The sequence below is a fragment of the Ovis aries genome, chromosome 19 (assembly GCF_016772045.2).
Source record: "Ovis aries strain OAR_USU_Benz2616 breed Rambouillet chromosome 19, ARS-UI_Ramb_v3.0, whole genome shotgun sequence".
NCBI lineage: Eukaryota > Metazoa > Chordata > Mammalia > Artiodactyla > Bovidae > Ovis > Ovis aries.
In genome coordinates this window covers 21913252-21934667 of record NC_056072.1, presented here as the reverse complement: position 1 = coordinate 21934667, position 21416 = coordinate 21913252, and the positions used below count along the sequence as shown (strand labels likewise).

General features: G+C 41.7%; 1 protein-coding gene across 4 annotated transcripts in view; it reads right to left on the bottom strand.

Moving 5' to 3' along the window:
- Positions 1-21416, bottom strand: part of SUMF1 (sulfatase modifying factor 1) — a 98930-nt gene that overhangs the window by 54004 nt on the left and 23510 nt on the right. For all 4 annotated transcript variants that reach the window (XM_004018312.5, XM_042235927.1, XM_042235925.2 and 1 more), the window contains exons 4-6: positions 6541-6623; positions 3665-3787; positions 2836-2950 (exon numbers count right to left, since the gene is read on the bottom strand). In XM_004018312.5, coding sequence (XP_004018361.2) covers positions 2836-2950; positions 3665-3787; positions 6541-6623 — 321 coding nt within the window. The remainder of the gene's footprint in view (positions 1-2835; positions 2951-3664; positions 3788-6540; positions 6624-21416) is intronic.

Below are 21416 nucleotides of genomic sequence, written 5' to 3'. Positions count from 1 at the left end.
GTACAAATCTTCTGTCAAGTCTCATTCCAAACAAAGGTGGAAGTGACCTCTCTACAACGTGTTGGTTTTTTTCCTCTTCAGGTTGTATTTCTCATGTCGGCTCCCGGTAAATGTTCTAATTTTGTCTTAGGAACTTCCATGGCAACTTCTTCAGGTGAGTTCTGTTGAATCTCCTCCAAGGCAGACATCTTCTGAACATCCCCAGTTAAATGTTCTAACTCTGCTGCTACTGCTACTGCTAAGTCACTTCAGTCGTGTCCGACTCTGTGCGACCCCATAGACGGAAGCCCACCAGGCTCCCCCGTCCCTGGGATTCTCCAGGCAAGAACACTGGAGTGGGTTGCCATTTCCTTCTCCAAGGCATGAAAGTGAAAAGTGAAAGTGAAGTCACTCAGTCGTGTCCAAATCTTAGCGACCCCATGGACTGCAGCCTACCAGGCTCCTCCATCCATGGGATTTTCCAGGCAAGAGTACTGGAGTGGGATGCCATTGCCTTCTCCACTCTTAATATCTGTAAAGTATCCTTATTTCATACGGAACTTGTTATTTTCTGAGAAGATGCACTGACTTGAGAATAAATGACTTTTCCTTGGAGGTTCACCTGTCTAAATAGTGATGTGAAATTCTGTAGCCATTAAGTGCTGTAAAATATTCATAACTGTCCAGTACCGATTCTCATGGTCTTTTGACTGACAGGTGCTTATGTAATTTGCCTGGTCTATCAGAAGCCTATACTATATATGCTTCTACTATATATGCTAAGTGTCCTGCTTCTACATCACGTGTCACCCTTCCTGGGGTCTCCTAAGCATCTTCATCGGGCTCCTTATTGTGTTCATCCTGCAGCGCAGGTTCTGCCAACAGTGGCCCATGAGACAACAGCTGGCCTTCTTACCCATGTACAATTTGAGAAAAAGCTGAGATCTCTTAGACCTCAAGGTCTCAAATAACTCATTTTATGGAATAAAACTATGTGCACCTGAGAGCACAAGCTATCCAGAAGGAAACCTGAAAAGAACCAACTTCACTTTGCTGTATAGTAGCAAATAAATTTTGCCTTTGTTGAAAAATACATCCAATTCCCACTGATTTGTGTTGGTGCTTTTATCATATACCTAACTCATACATATGAAATTTTAGAAGCACACACATGTGAGTTCCTATGCCTATTTAAAGGCAACATATTCTCATGTACCTTTTTTTAACATTACTTCTGCACCCCTGCAAAAACAACTGTAATGCTTTAACTATATGGCTCAAAGTATGTTTGAAGTTCAGAAAAGTCAAGTGTCTTCTCATCCCTCATCTCTTCCAAAAATTGTCTTTTTCACTTTTTTATTATTTCAGTTGAAATTCCGGAATCACTTGGTCATGCTCCAAATAACATATGTGTGTTACATTTATAAATAAATTTTGGAAGAATTATTTTTGTGTGAACAAATATTAAAAACACAAATATTTTTTTAAATGACAACTGTTTGAAAGATTGTTGAAAGAATATTATCTTCTGTAACAACAAATCCAGTAAAGTGCTATTTTCCCACCACAAGACATCTTTGCTCAATGTGTCAAGAGAAAACAAAATGCTTTTATCATTGCTTCATTAGTGTGTGGTTCTGCTGACAAAAAAAAAAAAAAACAGAAAGGAATACTCATGGAGGGAAACATGCTACATGCGTTCCAGAAAACAGTTTGGTTATGTACGTGAAACTCTTACCAAGAAAGTTTTCTAGTCTTTGACTCATTAATTTCACTGCTAGGAATCTACCTTTTAAAAAACCACCGCACTATTAAGGATCTACTGTATTGCACAGGGAACTCTACTCAATACTCAGAATTGATCTGTATGGGAAAAGAATCTAAAAACAGAGCAGATATATGCATATGTGTAGCTGATTCACTTCGCTGGATAGCAGAAACTAACACAACATTGTAAATCAACTATACCTCAAAAAAAACTATTTTTAAATCATCAGAGATACAATTTAATATTTATGCACAAGATGTTGTTATTCAGCAAAAAAACAGATGTAACTTTGCAAAAATAAGGAGCAAATAAATTAGGGTTAATTTAAATGACAAGCTATCCAGCTGCTAAAAGACACGTATTTGTGAAGAACTGCTAATGCCAGACAAAATGTTCCTGATATTACACAGGGAAAGGAGAGTAGGATTTTAAATATAATACTATGACCCCAAAGCAACATGTAAAAAATATATAGGCACACAAACACAAGAAACATTTACATGGCACCTATGGTAGTTAAGAGCATGGGCTTTTGAAACAAACCGACCTGGTTCAAATCCCAGATGTGTGGCTTTCCAGCTGTGTAACCCTGGGCAAGTTAGTTAACCTCTCTCTGCCTCAGAATGCTCACCTGAAAAAATGGGGATAACTGTACCTACCTTACAGAGTGGAACATTAACTGAGATAATTCATGCAAATACCTCAGTATCATGCCTGGCACACTTCAAGTATTAACTCCTAGCAATTATTAGTACCATTAACACCAAAAATGAATGGGAAGAATTGCACCAAAATGCTAATAGGGGTTATCTATCTTGAGATAAGATTCCTCCAGGTTCTTTCAATTTTCTCCTTTGCAACTCTTCTGGTTTTTTTCAAAGTTTCTATAGTATTATAGAATTGGAAAGAAAACAGTGTCACGAAAAAGAACGTCTAAGTATTAGTATTTGCCTCGTGCGGTAGTGGATGAAGGCAGAAAGGGTACAAGACGTAAAGCGGAGAGTGAGCAACACTCTCCCTCATGTCTAGCGGTTTCTAGTGGTTTCTCCGTGCGCAGTGGCTGCAGCCCTCTGAACCTTGCTACTCACAGGCGCGGTCCCTCGGAAGCCGTCCTCCCCGGTGTTGGTCACAGGAAACTCGCCTTGCCAGATGTTGGCATAATGTTGGCCTTTCGGCTGCAGTTTGTTGCCCCAGGGGAAAAGTCTGTCAGAAGAGACACAGGCATTAGCCTGTCAAACATGCACAGGCTTCTGGACACAAGTCAAGAAGAGGAAGGCAGTGAAAGGGAGAGAGCACACTGCTCGCTTGTTCAAAGTGAGTTTTGTTTTTTTTTTTAATACATAAAGCTTTTAATCAGGAATTTTTTTTAACTTCCACACAACGAGATCATGTCAAGCTCACAACAACATCAGTCTCTCCCAAGGACTCAGGAGGCCTGATATAAATCACCTCACTAAAAGAGGGGCTTATAGGAGGCTGGGAGAGCAGCCATCATTCTGGACTTAAACGGAAGCATACAGGGGCACCATCACACCGCACTTTTTAATAAAGCCTTCACTATTTTAAGGAGCCTTTTTAGTAGCTGAGGCCCAATCGTGAGTTTTCTGTCTCATGGCTCTGGAAACAGAGGAGACGCCTAAAATACGAAACCCCTAAAAGAGAAGGCAGCCTGCCAGAGGGGCTCGAAGGAGGACCACGTGGCACGGGCATGGGGCTGCGTGGCTGGCGCCCACCCCACCAGCCATGCGCCCGCCTCTGCCTGGGTGTTTCCTAAGGAACTTCACCAACGTGAGGAAAGCCCAGTAGGAAAGAACTGCCCTGGTGGTTGTGGTTTTTAATCAGCTGTCCAGAGTAAGTTCCAGTGGATTTAGAAAGAGGCTCCACATACTATTAAGCAAGGGGACACCCTTCAAGTACCTATTTTGCAGGCCTCCTCGACAGCTGTACTCCCACTCGGCCTCCGTGGGCAAACGCTTTCCCGCCCACGTGCAGTAGGCGACGGCGTCATTCCAGGAGACGTGGAGAACCGGGTGGTCCGGCCTGGGGAACAGAGAGTGCAGAGTGAGGAGGGCGGAACCAGAACTGGAAACAGGGACCGGCTCCAGCCAACCGCCCATCTTCGCCTTCACCTCAATCCCTGACTGGGAGGTGGGCCTGGTGTCCAGGTCAACACCCCCCACCCTGCCCCACTGCACTTGTATCAGCCTCCACCAGGGGTTTCTGACATCCCAGGCTCCCAAATAGGTTATGATCCCTCCTGGCACAAGACTCAAAACATTACTCCAGTTTGCTGGCAGGCCTGAACCCCCAGAGAATCTCACTTGGTGCAGAAGGGTATGGAGAAGCACCAGCCAGCTGCACCAACCATTGCTTTCTTCTGTGAGGAAAGAACGATTTTGCAGCTGCTGGACATGGTATGAGCAGAAGCTTCCAGCGCTCAGCTCCTTCAGGAGAGTTGCAAAGAACCACCTCACAGTCACCAACGACCAACCACAGCAGGAGCATAAAGGCACAGCCATGTGGGTTCACCCATAGCTCAATCCTATGGGTCATTTATACCCCAGAGCCCCACCCCCGAGGGACTGGCTGGGACTTCCTGGACCTGCCTTGCAGTCTTGGCTTCTCCCTCTGCCCAATCCTGCTTCCTCCCCGTCCCTCCCACAGGTGTGGATCCTTAATAAATAGTCTGCACACCAAGCTCTGTCTCAGCATCTGTTTCCGAAGAATCCAATCTGTGATACTTGGCTTTAAACTCTTGTCTTTAAAATAAATAAATAAATAAATAAATAAATAAAAATAAACTCTTGTCTTTCTGCTGTAGATGAGTCTGCTCAATTTGCCTCACTCCAGCATATTTCCAAGTAAGCCTCTATTTTTTCTAACAGTATAGCGGGGCAGGGAAGATTAGGGGGAAGTTTGAGAATAAGGGGATAAACATATTTATTCAGCACCAATAACTTTAATTCCTGCTCACTCTTTCTCCAGTGGACTCTACATTCCTGGCCCATTTCTTAGAAAAAAAAAAATTTTTTTTTTTGTGGCCCTGGTCTTTGTTGCCATGCAAGAACTCTTTTGCTTTCTCTAGTTGTGGTGGTGCATGGGCTTATCATTGTGGTAGCTTCTCTTGTTGTGAAGCATGGTCTCTAGGGTGCATGGGCTTCAGTAGATGTGGCATGAGACCCTAGTTGCTCTGTGGCATGTGGGATCCTAGTTCCGGGATCAGGGATCAAATCCACATCCCCTGCACTGGCAGGCAGATTCTTAACCATTGCACCACCAGGGAAGTCCCTCTTAAGCATCTTTGAATTCCCTATCATAATTACACCATGACTTTCACTTATTCTTTCCAAAGTGTCTATTGAGTACCTTTACATGCCAGTCACTGTTTTCAGCATTGATGTTTTAAGATATGCACTTTTTTCAAAAGGACTCAGTGGATAAAACACATTTCATTCTGGGTCTTCCTTCTGTCCTCAGCTTTTTCTTCTACTATGATAGTTCAGAAAGAAGTGAAAATCCCATGGAGGGAGGAGCCTGGTGGGCTGCAGTCCATGGGGTCGCACAGAGTTGGACACGACTTCACTTTCACTTTCACTTTTCACTTTCATGCATTGGAGAAGGAAATGGCAACCCACTCCAGTGTTCTTGCCTGGAGAATCCCAGGGACAGAGGAGCCTGGTGGGCTGCCATCTATGGGGTCGCACAGAGTTGGACACGACTGAAGCGACTTAGCAGCAGCAGCAGCAGCAGCAAGAGGTCATCAACCTGAGGTATCTGAGAATCCTACAACTTTCTACCACAAAGTCTATTTCTACCCCACGGCCTACCAACTCAAGAGTTTGAAAGAATGATATTGATCAAGGAGCTGTATCCCTAGAGCTGAACTTCATGTACTTCTGGCTCCCTCACTGAGGGCAGTAAGCAGGAAAACAGAGACTCGAGAATCCCATCTGAAAAACTGGGTTAGGAGAACAGTTTTCTTGGGCTGTTGAGACGCTGAGTCCTGACCCAAACCTTTCTCCACCTCCAGGGCTTAAAATGCTACTCTATTTTTGCTTGAGATAATTATTTCTTTGCCACCCTGGAGACTTGCTGACCGACTTGCAGCTCTGTGGTTTTTCAGTCAGATGGTGGCTTCAAAGTATGTCAGTCCAGGACTGCAGAGAACACGAGTCCTGGACCCAAGGCCTAGCTGTTACAGTGGCCAATTGGCAAGACACCACCACTTCTCTGTGAGGCAGTCTCCGTCCTCATAACAGCCTACTCATGAGGAAGAACAAACAATCTGTAAAGGTTACATGTCATGAGATTTGTAATAGGTCTGTCAAATGGGGAAAGAATGACAGGAGGGAACCCTCTAAAAGGCCAAATGAGGATGGCAAGAGGCCACTTATTATGAGCCTTCCAGAGACTTCCCTGGTGGTCCAGTGGTTAAGACTTCTCCTTCCAATACAGGAGGTGTGGGTTCAATCCCTGGTCAGGGAGCTAAGATCCACATGCCTGGCAGCCAAAAGACCACAACGTAAAACAGAAGCAATAGTGTGACAAATTCAATAAAGACTTTAAAAATGGTCCACATCAAAAAAAAAAAAAATCTTTAACAGAGTGTTCCATGACCTAGGCACAATGTTTGGGTCTGTACATTGATTCTTTCTAGCCATCCTATTTCCCTTCCAACTGATTAGAGTTTGTTATACTCTTTTATAGACAATGGACATTGAGTTTCTCTTCAACATCATAGGAACTGATTGTGAAATGAAAATATCATCTAGGCTAAGACCCACCAGTCTCACCTGTGTAGGACAGTAGAGTCGGGCCCTTCTGGGTGTCTCCAGTTAGCACCTTTCACAGGTAACCACCACGGAGCAGCTGCAACCTCAGAGCAACACAGGATAAGCTGAGGTTAGCTCTAAAAAAACACTGACTCAATCCATGCAGAAAAAAAAAAAAAAAACAATCTCACTTAAGGTCTTCAACTTCCATGGAATTACCAAATCATTTTTTTCAGAATATCAAAAATATTTATATGTAACTAAATCTTAAAAAAAAAAAAAAAAAAAAGCATTATCTCGTGAATTCCCTGGTGGTCCAGCAGTGAGGACTTGTTTCACTGCTGTGCTCCAGGTTCAATCCTCAGTTGGGGAACTAAGATCCAGCAAGCCACACATGCACCCAAAACAAACAAAAAGGCACAGTGTTATGTGGCAGGTTAGAGGGGCAGGGGCTTTGGGGGAGAATGCACACATGTATATGTAAGGTTGAGTCCCTTCGCTGTTCACTTTAAAATACTACAACATTGTTAATCGGCTATACCCCAATACAACATAAAAAGTTTTAAAAAGGTATTATCTCGCATCATAAAGCACCACAGTGATTAAATAAATATGTATATAAATGGTGTATCTTTCCAAGAATCTTGAAAAAACACAGTGCTAGCTAATCCTCTATAATCTCTAACAACTGGGTCAGCTGGTACCACTCTGATGTAAAAGATGAGGAAACAGCATTAATCTTACAACTTGGTGCCAGGCTGAAGGTCAACCAAGGTGGTGGGAGACCAAGCTGAAGCACCAAATACAGAGCTGCAGTGTGTTCACAGAAGACCCTGGTTAATATCCAGCCCAACATGAGCTGTGTGGCTCTGGGTAAATTCACTGCTTGTCTGGCCCCAAAGTCCTCATCTGTGAAATGAGAGCAGCCTCCCAGTCCCCCACCTCAGACTCAGAGCAGGGGGAATCTAAAAGGACTGGGAAGTGCTCAGCCCACATCCTGTTCCCAGGACCTTACCTCCTACTTTACAGCTCTGTCAACCCATATACCAATATCAAGTGGCCCTTGTTTTGGTCATTTTCATTCATTTGTGCTTTCTCTGTTGTGTCTGACTTTTTGCAATCCCATGGACTGTAGCCCGCCAGGCCCCTCTGTCCATGGAATTTTCCAGGCAAGAATACTGGTGTGGGTTGCTATTTCCTCCTCCCAACCCAGGGATCAAACCCACATCTCTTGCATCTCCTGCATGGGCAGGCAGATTCTTTACCATTGCACCACCTGGGATTGTTCAGAGATTGGTTAAAAACTTGATTTTGGAGTCAGTCAAAATGAGATTTGAATTATGACTCTGCCATGCAGAGGGTAACCCTTGGCAACCTCCCTACTGAACCTCCCTACATCTGTTTTCTCAACTGTAAGATGAAGACAGTAACAATGCCTATCTCAGAGATTATTACAAGGAAACCAAACATACGTCCAGGGCTTAGGACTATGCCGAGCACTCAGCAAGCACTCAGTAAAGGGAAGCAGTCAACCATGGACCTCATGACAATCAAAGAGAGTTACCAAAAAAAATTACCGTCATCAGTGATGCTAATACTAAGTAAAGAAGAGAAGTTTGCAAATGATTCTTCTGCTGTAAACCGGAACGGACTCAAGTTATCCCCAAGACAATGCTGTTCTCAGTCCTCTGCATCCTGATGAGCCAGACTGAGTGGAAGAGATGGGGGATGTGTTCCCGGCTAACAATTACAGCAATCACCGAGAACACCAAACTCTGTTCTTGTTCTTTTTCTCACATCAGCACAATCAAAACATTCATGGTATTCCAATCACAATTTGATGGGAAAAGCCAAATTCTTTTATATCTCAATGAAAGAGGCATTATGTCCTTTGAGGACACAACTGCAGAGTGTTTTCTCTTTCAGAGAGCAGGAGAGGTAAAAGGCAGGGCTTCTTCCTCTTTCTTCTGTGGCACTGTGGAATCTTTAATCAGGGCGAGGGGTGGCCGGGGGGGTGGGGGGGGGGGGGTTGTTCCTGCTGACTACACTGCTTGATATTTGCCACCAGGGAAGCCTGTTTAAGTGCCAGTGACAGGTAATTCATTCCACGTCAAGGGAAGACATGCAGAGAAAGCCCAGGTCATCCCACTCTTAACATTTCAAGATCTTCAGATCACTCACCCAATTCTACCCCATTCCCAACACTAAGGTCACCAGAAGGTTCTATTTCTCAAAGTAAAAAAAAAAAAAAAATTTTTTTTAAAGGCAAATATGACTCCATGGGAAATAGATGGAGAAATAGTGGAAACAGTGTCAGACTTTATTTTTTGGGGCTCCAAAATCACTGCAGATGGTGATTGCAGCCATGAAATTAAAAGACACTTACTCCTTGGAAGAAAAGTTATGACCAACCTAGATAGCATATTCAAAAGCAGAGACATTACTTTGCTGACTAAGGTCCCTCTAGTCAAGGCTATGGTTTTTCCTGTGGTCATGTATGGATGTGAGAGTTGGACTGTGAAGAAGGCTGAGCGCCAAGGAATTGATGCGTTTGAACTGTGGTGTTGGAGAAGATTCTTGAGAGTCCCTTGGACTGCAAGGAGATCCAACCAGTCCATTCTAAAGGAGATCAGCCCTGGGGTTTCTTTGGAAGGAATGATGCTAAAGCTGAAACTCCAGTACTTTGGCCACCTCATGTGAAGAGTTGACTCATTGCAAAAGACTTTGATGCTGGGAGGGATTGGGGGCAGGAGGAGAAGGGGACAACCGAAGATGAGATGGCTGGATGGCATCACTGACTCAATGGACATGAGTCTGAGTGAACTCCGAGAGTTGGTGATGGACAGGGAGGCCTGGTGTGCTGTGATTCATGGGGTCACAAAGAGTCAGACACGATTGAGCGACTGAACTGAACTGATGGCAAATGTTAGCCTTTGTTAAATCTGGGTGGTGGAAACTAGAATGCCTATTTTTCTTATAACCTATTATGTTTTGAAATAGTTCATCATTAGTAACTTTTTTTTTTTAAATTTTAAAATCTTTAATTCTTACATGCGTTCCCAAACATGAACCCCCCTCCCACCTCCCTCCCCATAACATCTCTCTGGGTCATCCCCATGCACCAGCCCCAAGCATGCTGTATCCTGCGTCAGACATAGACTGGCGATTCGATTCTTACATGATAGTATACATGTTAGAATGCCATTCTCCCAAATCATCCCACCCTCTCCCTCTCCCTCTGAGTCCAAAAGTCCGTTATACACATCTGTGTCTTTTTTGCTGTCTTGCATACAGGGTCGTCATTGCCATCTTTCTAAATTCCATATATATATGTGTTAGTATACTGTATTGGTGTTTTTCTTTCTGGCTTACTTCACTCTGTATAATCGGCTCCAGTTTCATCCATCTCATCAGAACTGATTCAAACCACTGCTGGGCATACACACCGAGGAAACCAGAATTGAAAGAGACACATTTACCCCAATGTTCATCACAGCACTGTTTATAATAGCCAGGACATGGAAACAACCTAGATGTCCATCAGCAGATGAATGGATAAGAAAGTTGTGGTACATATACACAATGGAGTATTACTCAGCCGTTAAAAAGAATTCATTAGTAACTTTTTAAATGGATTAACTTATCTCTTCTACTCCTGATGGGCATTTGGGCAGTTTCCAGTTTGAGCTACTGTGAATGGTGCTACTTCTGGGAACATTCTTGGTAACTCCTGACTCAGGAAATATGCAGAAGCATTCCTGCTGACTGCAGGCTGTGGAGTGGAATGGCTGGATCCCAGGGTACATACACGCACGGCGTTAGTTAAGACAACCAAACACAAGCCTTAATGGCAGAAGTCCTCCAAGGTTCCCGACCTTCTTCAATGGGAAAATTCCACGGAGTTGGCTTGTGGGGGGTCTTCCCGGGGCAACTGCCCCTGTGGCCTCTGAATCCATTCCCTTTTCCTCTCTGCTTCCCCTCAACTCACTCTGGTCGCACATATTTATTGAGCGCCTACTATCTGCCAGGTTCCCTTTTTAGGAACCTCATTCCTAAAGGAAATCTTCAACTCCCAGAATCCTGAGAGTATGACTTAAGACAGTTGGTATATTGAGAGTTTCTCAATTATTCATTGTACATATTAATACTTATCTTACCTGGTTAACTACTCACTTTATCTTCTTCCAAAAATATCTGTAAAACTCAAATTGGTGGGTCCAGGCACACACATCAGTGCTATAGTTCCTACTCAATTTCTTTCCCATTATATACACACACTTTCTCATTTTACATATCTACTTTCCAGTTCTCTTACTGTCATTCTTTCCTGAAAGCTTTTACATTTCTTAATAACCCATCCAATACAGACCATCTCAGCACTGCTGACTTTTTGGGCCACACAATTCCTTGATGGAGGGGGCTATTCCATACACTGTAGGATGCCCTGCAGCATCCCAGACCTCTCCCCACTAGATGCCAATAGCATCCTACTCCCCATCCAACTGTGAGAACTAAATTACGACTCAGCCATAAAACACATTTTGAGTCACTTCTAATGAGGTGGATGAACCTAGAGCCTGTTATACAGAGTGAAATAAGTCAGAAAGAGAAAAACAAACAGTATATTAACACATATATATGGAATCTAAAGGATGGTACTATGAACCTATTTACAGGGCAGCAATAGAGATACAGACATAGAGAAGAGACTGTAGACACAGTAGGGGGAAAGAGAGAGTCGGACGAGTAGAGAGGGTGGCATTGAAACATATACATTACCATATGTAAAACAGACAGCCAGTGGGAATTTGCTGTAGGACTCAGGGAGCTCAAACCCAGTGCTCTGAGACAACTAGAGGGGTGGGATGGAGTGGGAGGTGGGAGGGAGTTTCAAGAGGGAGGGGCCATATGTATCTATGGCTGAGTCATGTTGATGTATGACAGAAACCAACACAATATCGTAAAGCAATTATCCTCCAATTGAAAAACAAATAAATTTTTAAAAGAGATAAAACAAATAAAAAAATGGTCTCCACATTCATGAAGCCCCAAACTAGACAAAGCTTGGGGGCCTATGAAAGGACCATACGACACCTGCGCCTATGAGAAAGACTGTAACTCTATATCACAATGGTCAGATGCAGAGTCAGGAACCACTTCCGCACCAGACATATGAAGAAGGAAAGACAGGCAATCAGAGTTACCCACAACAGAGGACTTAGCTTACGGGCAGAACATCATTCTTCTCAGCCAAGTTGTACTGGGAAAGCCATCTTTTCTAGACAAACATACAACAAATCCCATCCGATGTCACCAGATAACTTCTTTCAAATATCACTGTTAACTCCATATTTTAAGATTTGTTCTTGAACTTCTGGTCATGTCTTCAAAATAAATGCTGTTCTACTATGTTAAGTAATTTATGAAATAAGCAACTTTTCAGAGTCATACATAAGCCAGTTAAACAAGGCTACACTGCAAATTATAACATCTATGATTCCTTTTAACAGAAAGAGTCTTCACATGCATTCTTTCCAGAGTCACAGCAACAACATGAGTGGTTTGGCATCTGTGATAAGCCTCACCCTAAAAAGAGAAACTATAGGGGGCGGTGGATGCGGTTGCCCATCTATGTATTTTCTGTTCAACTGAGACACTTCTAGTTGAGTTACAGCACTCCCTTACATCCAGGGAGAAAAGGACTTTACTTGACCTATTTCTAGTCACACCATCTCCATAGCAACTGTCTTGGGTTTAGGTTGAAACAGCTGTACCAGACAGCCAGCAACCAATTACAATGTAAATAGGATCTGTGTGAGTACTGACATCCCCTTGAGACATGGACTTCAGAGGGCAAAGACATCTTTTCCCACCTCTCCCTAGGGACATAGCCAGACTTGTAGTAACAGCTTAAAGAAAAGAAAAGGGGGAAGACAGCGAAGGTGCCTTTATTTTTGCCAGAAGTGGTAAATTATGCTTCTTATACACACACAGCCCAGAATAAAGTAGGCACAAGAAAAAGACAATGCACTGTGTTAACACGCACATTCAAGTGCAAAAATGTCAAGTTCACAACTTTACAACTGTTCTCTTAAAAATTCAATGCATTTAGACAAGCAAATTAAAAAGATGGATTTTTTTGAAACGTAGTATAAACATGACAGTTACCCCTATAAAAACAGCCTGGGAGAATTTTTCAACTGGCACCAGCGAACAATAAGAAATCGCAGATCTGTTCGAATTCATGAAGTATAAATAAAACTGGATGAGAATCAAATGCAACTGAAGGAATCAAGTGGAACAGGAAGCACACAATGAGTAAAATCTCTTTCTTCAGCACCCAATACAAATGTAGAGAATTGAGAAGTAGGCTTGAATAAAGAGTAAAAACAAATTCATCATGAAAATAGATAGGGAGTCAGATCTGACAACTTATTTCAAATTAAATCCTAAATCAGGTACCTTGACTACTTAATAGAATATGTGAGAGAGAAAAATGCATGCTTTTTCACAGAGTACAAATGTTTATGAAACTTAAGGCCGATCTGAAAATGTTCAACATTTTTGCTCCAGTTCTTAGTGAAATTCCTCATTATAGAATTCACTGCCTTCCTGAAATACCGGTTTATACACTCTGAACATTTTTTACACGTCCTTAAGAGAGCAGCAGAAATCCTAGAGAGTCACTTGTTAAAGATAATGTATAAAAAATGCATAAAGGATTGTTAGCATCCAAGAACCCTTTAAAAGTGAGGTAGTTGACTCATTCTCCACTGAGACCTGAAGAAATATGGGGAAAGTAGATTTGGGGCTTTTTATTAAAAATTGTTTATTGAAGTATAGTTTATTTACAATATTGTATTCATTTCAGGTGTATAATATATACTCCACTGAAGATTACTATAGAACAATGGCTATATTTCACTGTGCCATACGCCATATCCTTGTTCCTTATCTATTTAGTTTCCAGGAGTTTGTATCTTTTAATCCCCTACCCCTATCTCACCTCTCCTCCCTTTTCTCTCTCCACTGGTAATCACCAGATTGTTCTCTACATAGGTGAGTTTGTTTCTGTTTTGTTATATGTATCTGTTTTATTTTTTAGATTTTACATATAAGTGATAACATAGAGTATTTGTCTTTCTCTGTCTGACTTATTTAACTCTCTAGGTCTGGGATCTGAGGCTTTTTTTAAAAAAGAATTCTGAAAACAAGAGAAATAATTTTTTTATTTTTTTAAGTAAGTTTTTATTTCTTTAGGCAAAGAAGCTTTTATTACACAACTCTTTACAAAAAGGCTCCATTTAAGCTCCTTAAATTGCTACTGGCTTACCTACAAGCCTTTCTCAATGTCTAAAACAGGGAAATTACAGAACATCTGAATGACATTTGATTGGTTCTGTACTTTGTTTTCATGGCTTACAAGTTCTGAGGCTTCTGAGAAAAAAGGTCAAACAGAAGACAAAAAACAGAAAAGGCACCTAAGAAGCTCTCCCAGCCTGGCCGCATGCTTAACACAGGCAGGCTTACAATGCCGCCAGGTTTTAAAGGTGAAAGGATAGGGAGGCTAACTGTTTAAATTCCCTCATTTTAAGGATGGAAAAATAAGCCCTGAAATGTGGCAGGTAGTGGCAGAGCTAGGGAAAGAACCCACAGCCACAGATATTCAATTTATAAGTCTGTTCTACTACCCAGGCTTTTCCAAAAGCTGTTTCCAGAGTCTTCCACAAGATGTTACTAGCTATGGGGGGGAGAAGGGGGCGGGGCGGCAGGGGGCGGGTGGAAGGAAGTTCCACAATCAAAGCAGTCCACCTACCAGGAAAGCACTTGGGTAATCAAGTTAAACTAGTTTTTTTAATTGCAGAACTTCTCAAAATCTTTAAACTGCTTACATAACAGTCACGGTTAAGTTCTGAGTAACGGGAGATGGTCTTCGAGCCAAGGGCTTGGTAGGTTCCAATCCTGACTACTGACTACTTATTAGCTCTGTGACAGTGGGCAAGGTACTAAACCTTTCTGAGTTTGGTTTTCTCAATCAGCAAAATCAGCCTAGTAAGAGAACGTATCTAACAGGCTTACTAAAGTGCAGATTTAGCATAAGCATTCAGAAAACAAGCATGTATAAGCGTTGGTACAAGAGAGCTGAAGAACTCTTTCACAATGCTATTCATTCATTCATTCATTTATACATTCAGGAAACATTTGATGAGTGCCTGCCCTATGCAGCCCTATGAGAGGCCTGAGGGGTGGAGAAGTCAAGCACACAGTCTAGGGGTGAAGACAGACAAATAAGCAGATTAATTCAAGGCTGTACTAAGTGCTGTGGCCAAGAGGGGCTTGATAAGCCATGGGAGCCCAAGGATGGGCACCTGACTAAAGTCAGGGGGTGTCACTCTGCAAATGCGTCCCACAGGAGGGGAGAAGGAGGAGCAAGTGAGGCAGGATGGGTGTGAGAAGGATGTTCCACAGGACAGGCTGCCCTTATTACATGTCCACTTCACTTGATCTCCCTATATTGTAAGAGTACTTCACTTAATCCAGAAAAGCTGAACATCAACTTTCTCTGTGAAATAAAATACACCAAAGATATTCAGAACCTTAGACTTGGAAAGAAGCCCAGAGGACACCTGCTTTCAACCCATGCCCAACTAAAGACATCCTCTCTACAGTATCCCTAGGATGAATATGTAAGACAGGATGAACAACAGCCCTCATTTAACCAGGACAGTCCAGACGTATACTTGTTATTCTGGCATACTTAAAAGCAACCCATTTTATTCTCAAAAATATCCCAATGTGGACCTTAAATTACAATGGTCACTCTACTCATAGATGATCCCCCATCTTAGCTTCAACAATTTAAGGGACAGACATCACCTCCCTGCAGGTACACACTCAAGCTCAGATCATTCTAACAGACAGAGCTCTTCATCAACAGTGCAAGAGAAATGCCTCCCAGAGCCCTTCCATCTGCTGGCACCGATCAGGCTCCAAGGATCACATGGAACAAGTTAAATTCCCTTTGGATCACCTTGCAGACATGTGTAGAATAATCATAATTCTTTCACCTCTTAGTCTTCTCTAGGTTCAATCGCGTATTCACCCTTCCCCCGGCTCTATGATCTCAAGTGAAGGGAATCACAGCCTCCCTAGTTGCTCAGGCCAGTACCCAGGAGTCCTGCTTGATTCTTCACTCCCCTTTGCGCCCTCTGCTCTCAGATGTCCAACACCAGACCCTTCTCAGCATCTCTCCTCCTGCCAGTCTGCTCCACAGCCACATCATGTCACACCTGGCCTACGACAAAACATGCAGAGGCCAAAGTGCTCTCTCTAAAATGTTAACTAGAGGGGACTTCCTCAGTGGTCTGGTGGTTAATAATCCACCTTCCGCTTCAAGGGACATGGGTTTGATCCCTGATTGGGGAACGAAGATCCTACATGCCGCAGGGCAACTACAGAAAGCCCATGTGCTACAACAAATACCCAGCATGGGCAAAATAAAATAAAATTTTAAAAAATGTTAACTAGATCCAGTGGCTTCCAGCTGTATTAAAGAAGAAACCCAAACTTCTCTGAGGCTCACAAAGTCTAGGTCATCCACCTGCTGCTACTTCTCCAACCTAAGTCTAGCTCCTATCCCAGTTTCCCTTGTTCATCACTCCCTCATTACTGGTCATGCTGGGTCCTACTCACCAGCTAGGTTTCAGCTCAGGTGTCAGTTCCTTAGCGAGGCCATCCCACACCCCACACATAAAGAGCCCAAGAAGCCTAATCGTACAATATGCGACCACTCTCTCCCCCATTACTCTGTTTTATTTTATTCACAGGCCATTAGCATAGTCAGTTAAAAGCTCACTTGTGTAGAGTGTGTTTCTCCCTGGAGCTGTAACTCCCAGGAGAGTGAGGACTTACATCCACAGTACTTGGAACACTGCCTGGCACATAGTATAAATGGGATAAACATTTATTTAACAAATAAGTTCATCTGTTCCTGAGGCTTCCATGGTTTCCAAACCCTTCCCCACCACAGGTGACCCTCTTCTGGATAAATACCGATTAAAAATTAAGTGTTTCAACAGGACATACTTTTATAGAGAGGGGGAATCAGCCCTTGTCTTAGGGGTTTTGCAAAAGGGTCTCTGACAGGAAAGGTACTAGGCTGGTGGTCAGGTGGCGCTAGTGGTAAAGGACCCACCTGCCAATGCAGGAGACACAGGAGATGTGGGTTCAATCGCTGCATCAGGAAGATCCCCTGGAACAGGAAATGGCAACCCACTCCAGTATTCTTGCCTGCAAAATTCCATGGACAGAGGAGCCTGGTGGGCTAAGTCTGGGGAGTCGCAAAGAGTCAGACACAACTGAACACACACATAGGTACACTTAGGTGCCCCCCTTAAACATTTCCAAGAACTGAGACAAGCTATTTCCCCTCCTGGGCAATGGTTGCCTCATCTATAAGAGGAAAGTTTTTCACCAGATGATTCTGAAAGTTTCATCCATTCTAAATCCTCTTTTTTTGCATAAGTGTTTCCTAAAGCTGCATATCCCCTGGGCAGAACTCCCTACTTGACAGTCTTTATCTTTGTCTCACTGCAGAGGTTTACAGCACAAATGCCAACACCTGGGAGGTAGGAGATGAGGGAATCATTTTTATTTCCTAATCCAAGTCAGACCTCAAAAGACCCATGACTTGAAAAGACACTTAAGAACCTCTTAAACAGATATTTGAAATCTGAGCCTTTGGGAGCCCACCATGCCTCACTAACACTCATTCTGATCAGGGGCCTTGTTTTAGAGCTGGTTGGAATAAAATACTGTGCCCTGTTATCCTACTTTATTGGATTCTCACCTTCCAGGGTTATCGATTGCTTCCTGAGTCTACACCACATACTGACTCCCAGGACAGGCAGACAACCAGCCTTTTCAAAACCAGACATAGAACACAGTTGTCTGACCATGTTCTCTTCTTATCCAATCAGCCAACCCTGAATCGCACTTCCTGAAAAACTCAGTTTCTGTGAACTCACCTTCACCCTGTTTATCGAATCAGCATTCTCCTGCCAAGAAAAACCTGCCTTTCCAACATGAGACAGGTCATACCAGGTCTGAGCCCCACAGCTCTCAAAAATGAATGCTCCTGTAGAGGATACTCAAACGGCATTCTTTCATTTTTTGGCAAATAGTTATTAAGTCCTTATTAAGTGACAGGTATTATGCTCGGGGGATGGTGAATAATACGGAAACAGCTTCACCCACCATTACAGGATGGTTCAGGTAAAGAAAAGGGCATTCAACAAATACCTACACAAATAATGACGAGTGAGATAAATAATGTGAAAGGAAGGCATAAGAAGCCGTAAGAACAAATAAATGGAAGCATCTCAATCTGGAATGTTGGACAACAGACGGGCATTTCAAATGGACTGCCCAGAGTAAGTGTAGCTGAAACCTGACCATGCAAAGCTGGATATGGATAATCAAAGCAGCAGGACATGGTAGGCACTCCACCAGAGCTTTGTCCTAGTTGATCCCAAGATGAGTTCTTCCTCACCTAAAAGGCTTCCCTAAAATGCCTTTTCCTCACACAGGCATTCCCTGATCAACCTAACAAATTCAACTTTGCAGGCATCTCTCCCCACTCCTCACCACTTCTCTTCATCACAGCACTGCTGAGGTACTGCCACTTCAGGATGGGATGGACTTCATATACTCTTACTCCTTTTGATAAAGTTTAAACAGATGATATATGTGTTTTCATTCTTGTTTTTAAAAAATCATAATTCAGAAAAAAAACCCCACCTAATATTGGTTTGAATTCAATGTTACTGCATTCCTTAGACTTTGAGTAGTTAAAAGACAGGGAAGGTATCTTTCATCCTAGTATTCCCAGGAAGAGTACACTACCTAGGAGACAGCAGGACATTTCTGATGGCTTGCTAAACAAACAGGCTACATTTAAATCCAGAAAGGAAATCTTCAAACAGAGGGAGCTAAGCTCATTTCTTCTATAAGTCAAAAAACAGACCCCACTGATGGATGGCAGACAATCAAGGAGGCATGAATTCAAATAAATGTCACTATATACACCCAAAAGAACTGAAAGCACAGACGAAGTCAGACACTTGTACACCAACGTTCCATGGCAGCATTATTCATAATAGCCAAAAGCTGAAAACAAACCAAATGTCGACTGACAGATAAAATAAAATGTGGTATACGGAAACAGTGGACTATTAGTCAGTTTTAAAAAGGGAATAGAATTCTTTTTTCACTGATTTACAATGTTGTATTAATTTCTGCTGTACAACAAACTGATTTAGTTGTACATATAAATACATTTTTTAAAAATACTCTTTTCCATTATGGTTTATCCCAGAATACTGAATATAGTTCCCTGTGCTATACAGAAGGCCTTTGTTGTTTATCCAGGATTGAAATTCTGATACGTGGTACAACATGAATGAATCTTGAACACGTCATGCTAAGTGAAATAAGCCAGTCATAGAAGGACAAATATCGTAAGATTCCTTCTATGAGGCACTTAGAACAGACTAATTGATGCAGACACGAAGTAGAATCAAGGTTTACCAGGGGCTAGGGAAGGGGAAACAGGAAATGATTGTTTAATGGTACAGAGTTTCTGTTTGGGATGGCAAACAAGCCCTTTAAGTGCATAGTGGTGATGAGGGTTGTACAACATTGGGAATGTACATAACTTTAATGAATTATCCCTTTAAAAATAGTTTAAATGGTAAATTTTATGTTACGTATATTTTATCTCACTTTCCTACTGAAAAAGATGTACCACTTGTATATTCCTCTAGCCAAGGACTCCAAGATAATCCAAGAAGATTTATCCCATGACAGCAAATCCTTTGAAAATATCACTGTAATTTGGTACAATGCTATATATGGAAATGCCAATTCTTAAGAATGGGCCAAAGTAAAGCAAAGGAAATTTAACTAAATTTTCAATTAGGCCAGGCAAAGAGACAGTCTACCTGAAGAAACCAGAGCAACATTTACTAAAAGGCTCTTTATGTGCCAGACATTGTACTACTATGTGGTTCTATGAACATTATTTCATTTGATCTTTACAATAATCTACGAGGTAGGCTCAATGGACATGAGTTTAGTGAAGGACAGGGAAGCCTGGCATGCTGCAGTCTATGGGCTCACAAAGAGTCAGACATGACTTAGCGACTGATAACAACAACTAGGTAGGCATTAATATCCCTATAAGAAGTTGATTAAACAAGTAAAATGAGATAAACCATACTGAAAAAGGATATTTTAAAAAATATTGTATACACATATCTGAATCAATTTACAGCAGAAATTAACACAAGATTGTAAATAACTATAATTTTTAAAAAGGTAAAATTATAGTTAGGATGAAGAAAAAATAATTAAGATGCTACGCTAGCATGAAAAGGATGAACAAACAGAGCTACAAAATCACTACTACCACTAGACAAGGCAAAACTGCTGATTTGTACTTAACCAGGTTACTAGGTTAACTGCCTCAGAAAAAAGAGAGTCAACATCCTCCAGAGTATTATAACAGGATCCAGAGACCCAAAAGTGAAGGGAAAAGAACAGGTGCAAACCCCAAGATGACCCAGATGTTGGAATTATTGGACAAAGAACAAAACAGCTATTATAACTATCAGCTATGATGTAAAGGTGAATGCTCTTAAAATGAATAAAAAGCTAGGCATTCCTTCTCAGCAGAGAAACAGGACCTATTTTTTTAAAAGGAAACTTTAGAATGGGCAAAATACAGTATCTGAAATTCACTGGGTAGGCTCAAGAGCAGAATGAAAATGACAGAGAAAACAGGAAGCTTGAAGACATATCACTAGAATACTAGATTATATCACTATTATACTATCTAAAAACAGAAAAAAAAAATTTTTAATGAACAAAGTCTATGGAACCTCTTCAATAATAGAAAGTCTAACACTAAAGCGCCAGTATCCCAAAATGAGCGGAGAAATTGGTGTTGAAAAAATATTTGGAATAACGGCTGGACACTCCACAAAATATGGTTAAAGACATAAATTTACAGACACAAGAATCCCAACAAACCCCAAACAGGATAATCTCTAAGAAAACAATGTCCAAAAGCATTATAATCAAACTGCTAAAGATAAAAGATTTTTTAAATACCTTGAAAGAAGTCAGTAAAACAAATGCCACAATACATATGAGAGATTAGTGGTTCAAATGTCTATTATTAGAACCGCATGAACAGAAAAGAGTGAGACAATATTTTAAAGTCACGAAAGCAAAGAAGTGTCAACCCAGGACTTTGTATCCAGTGAAAACATCCTTCAAGAATAAAGGTAAAATAAACACATTGCAGATGAACAAAAAGTAAGAGAATTCATCACCGTAAGACTTGCTCTAAAAGAAATGCTAAAGGAAGTTTTTTCAGCTGAAGGGAAATATGGAATTTAGGAATAAAGGAAGAACAACAAAATAGTTTGGGTAAATAGAATAGATTATTTTCTCCTTTAAATTATAAAAAAATATGTATGAGTGTTACAAGCAAAATTCTGGGGTTTCTTTCCCATTTATGAAGATGTACTTACTATATATAACTATAATATAGGGAGTCAGGTAAAGGAACCTACATGGTAATAAAGCTTCTATAGTAGGTCTTAAATGTTAACTCTGTAGTAAACCGTGAGGAGTTAGGTGCGTATATTCTAATTCTTAGAGCAACTTTAATTTCATACTTAAAAAATTAAACTTTAATTTTATACTTCAGTTCAGTTCAGTCTCTCAGTCGTGTCCAATTCTTTGTGACCCCATGAATCGCAGCACGCCAGGCCTCCCGGTCCATCACCAACTCCCAGAGTTCACTCAGATTCACGTCCATCGAATCAGTG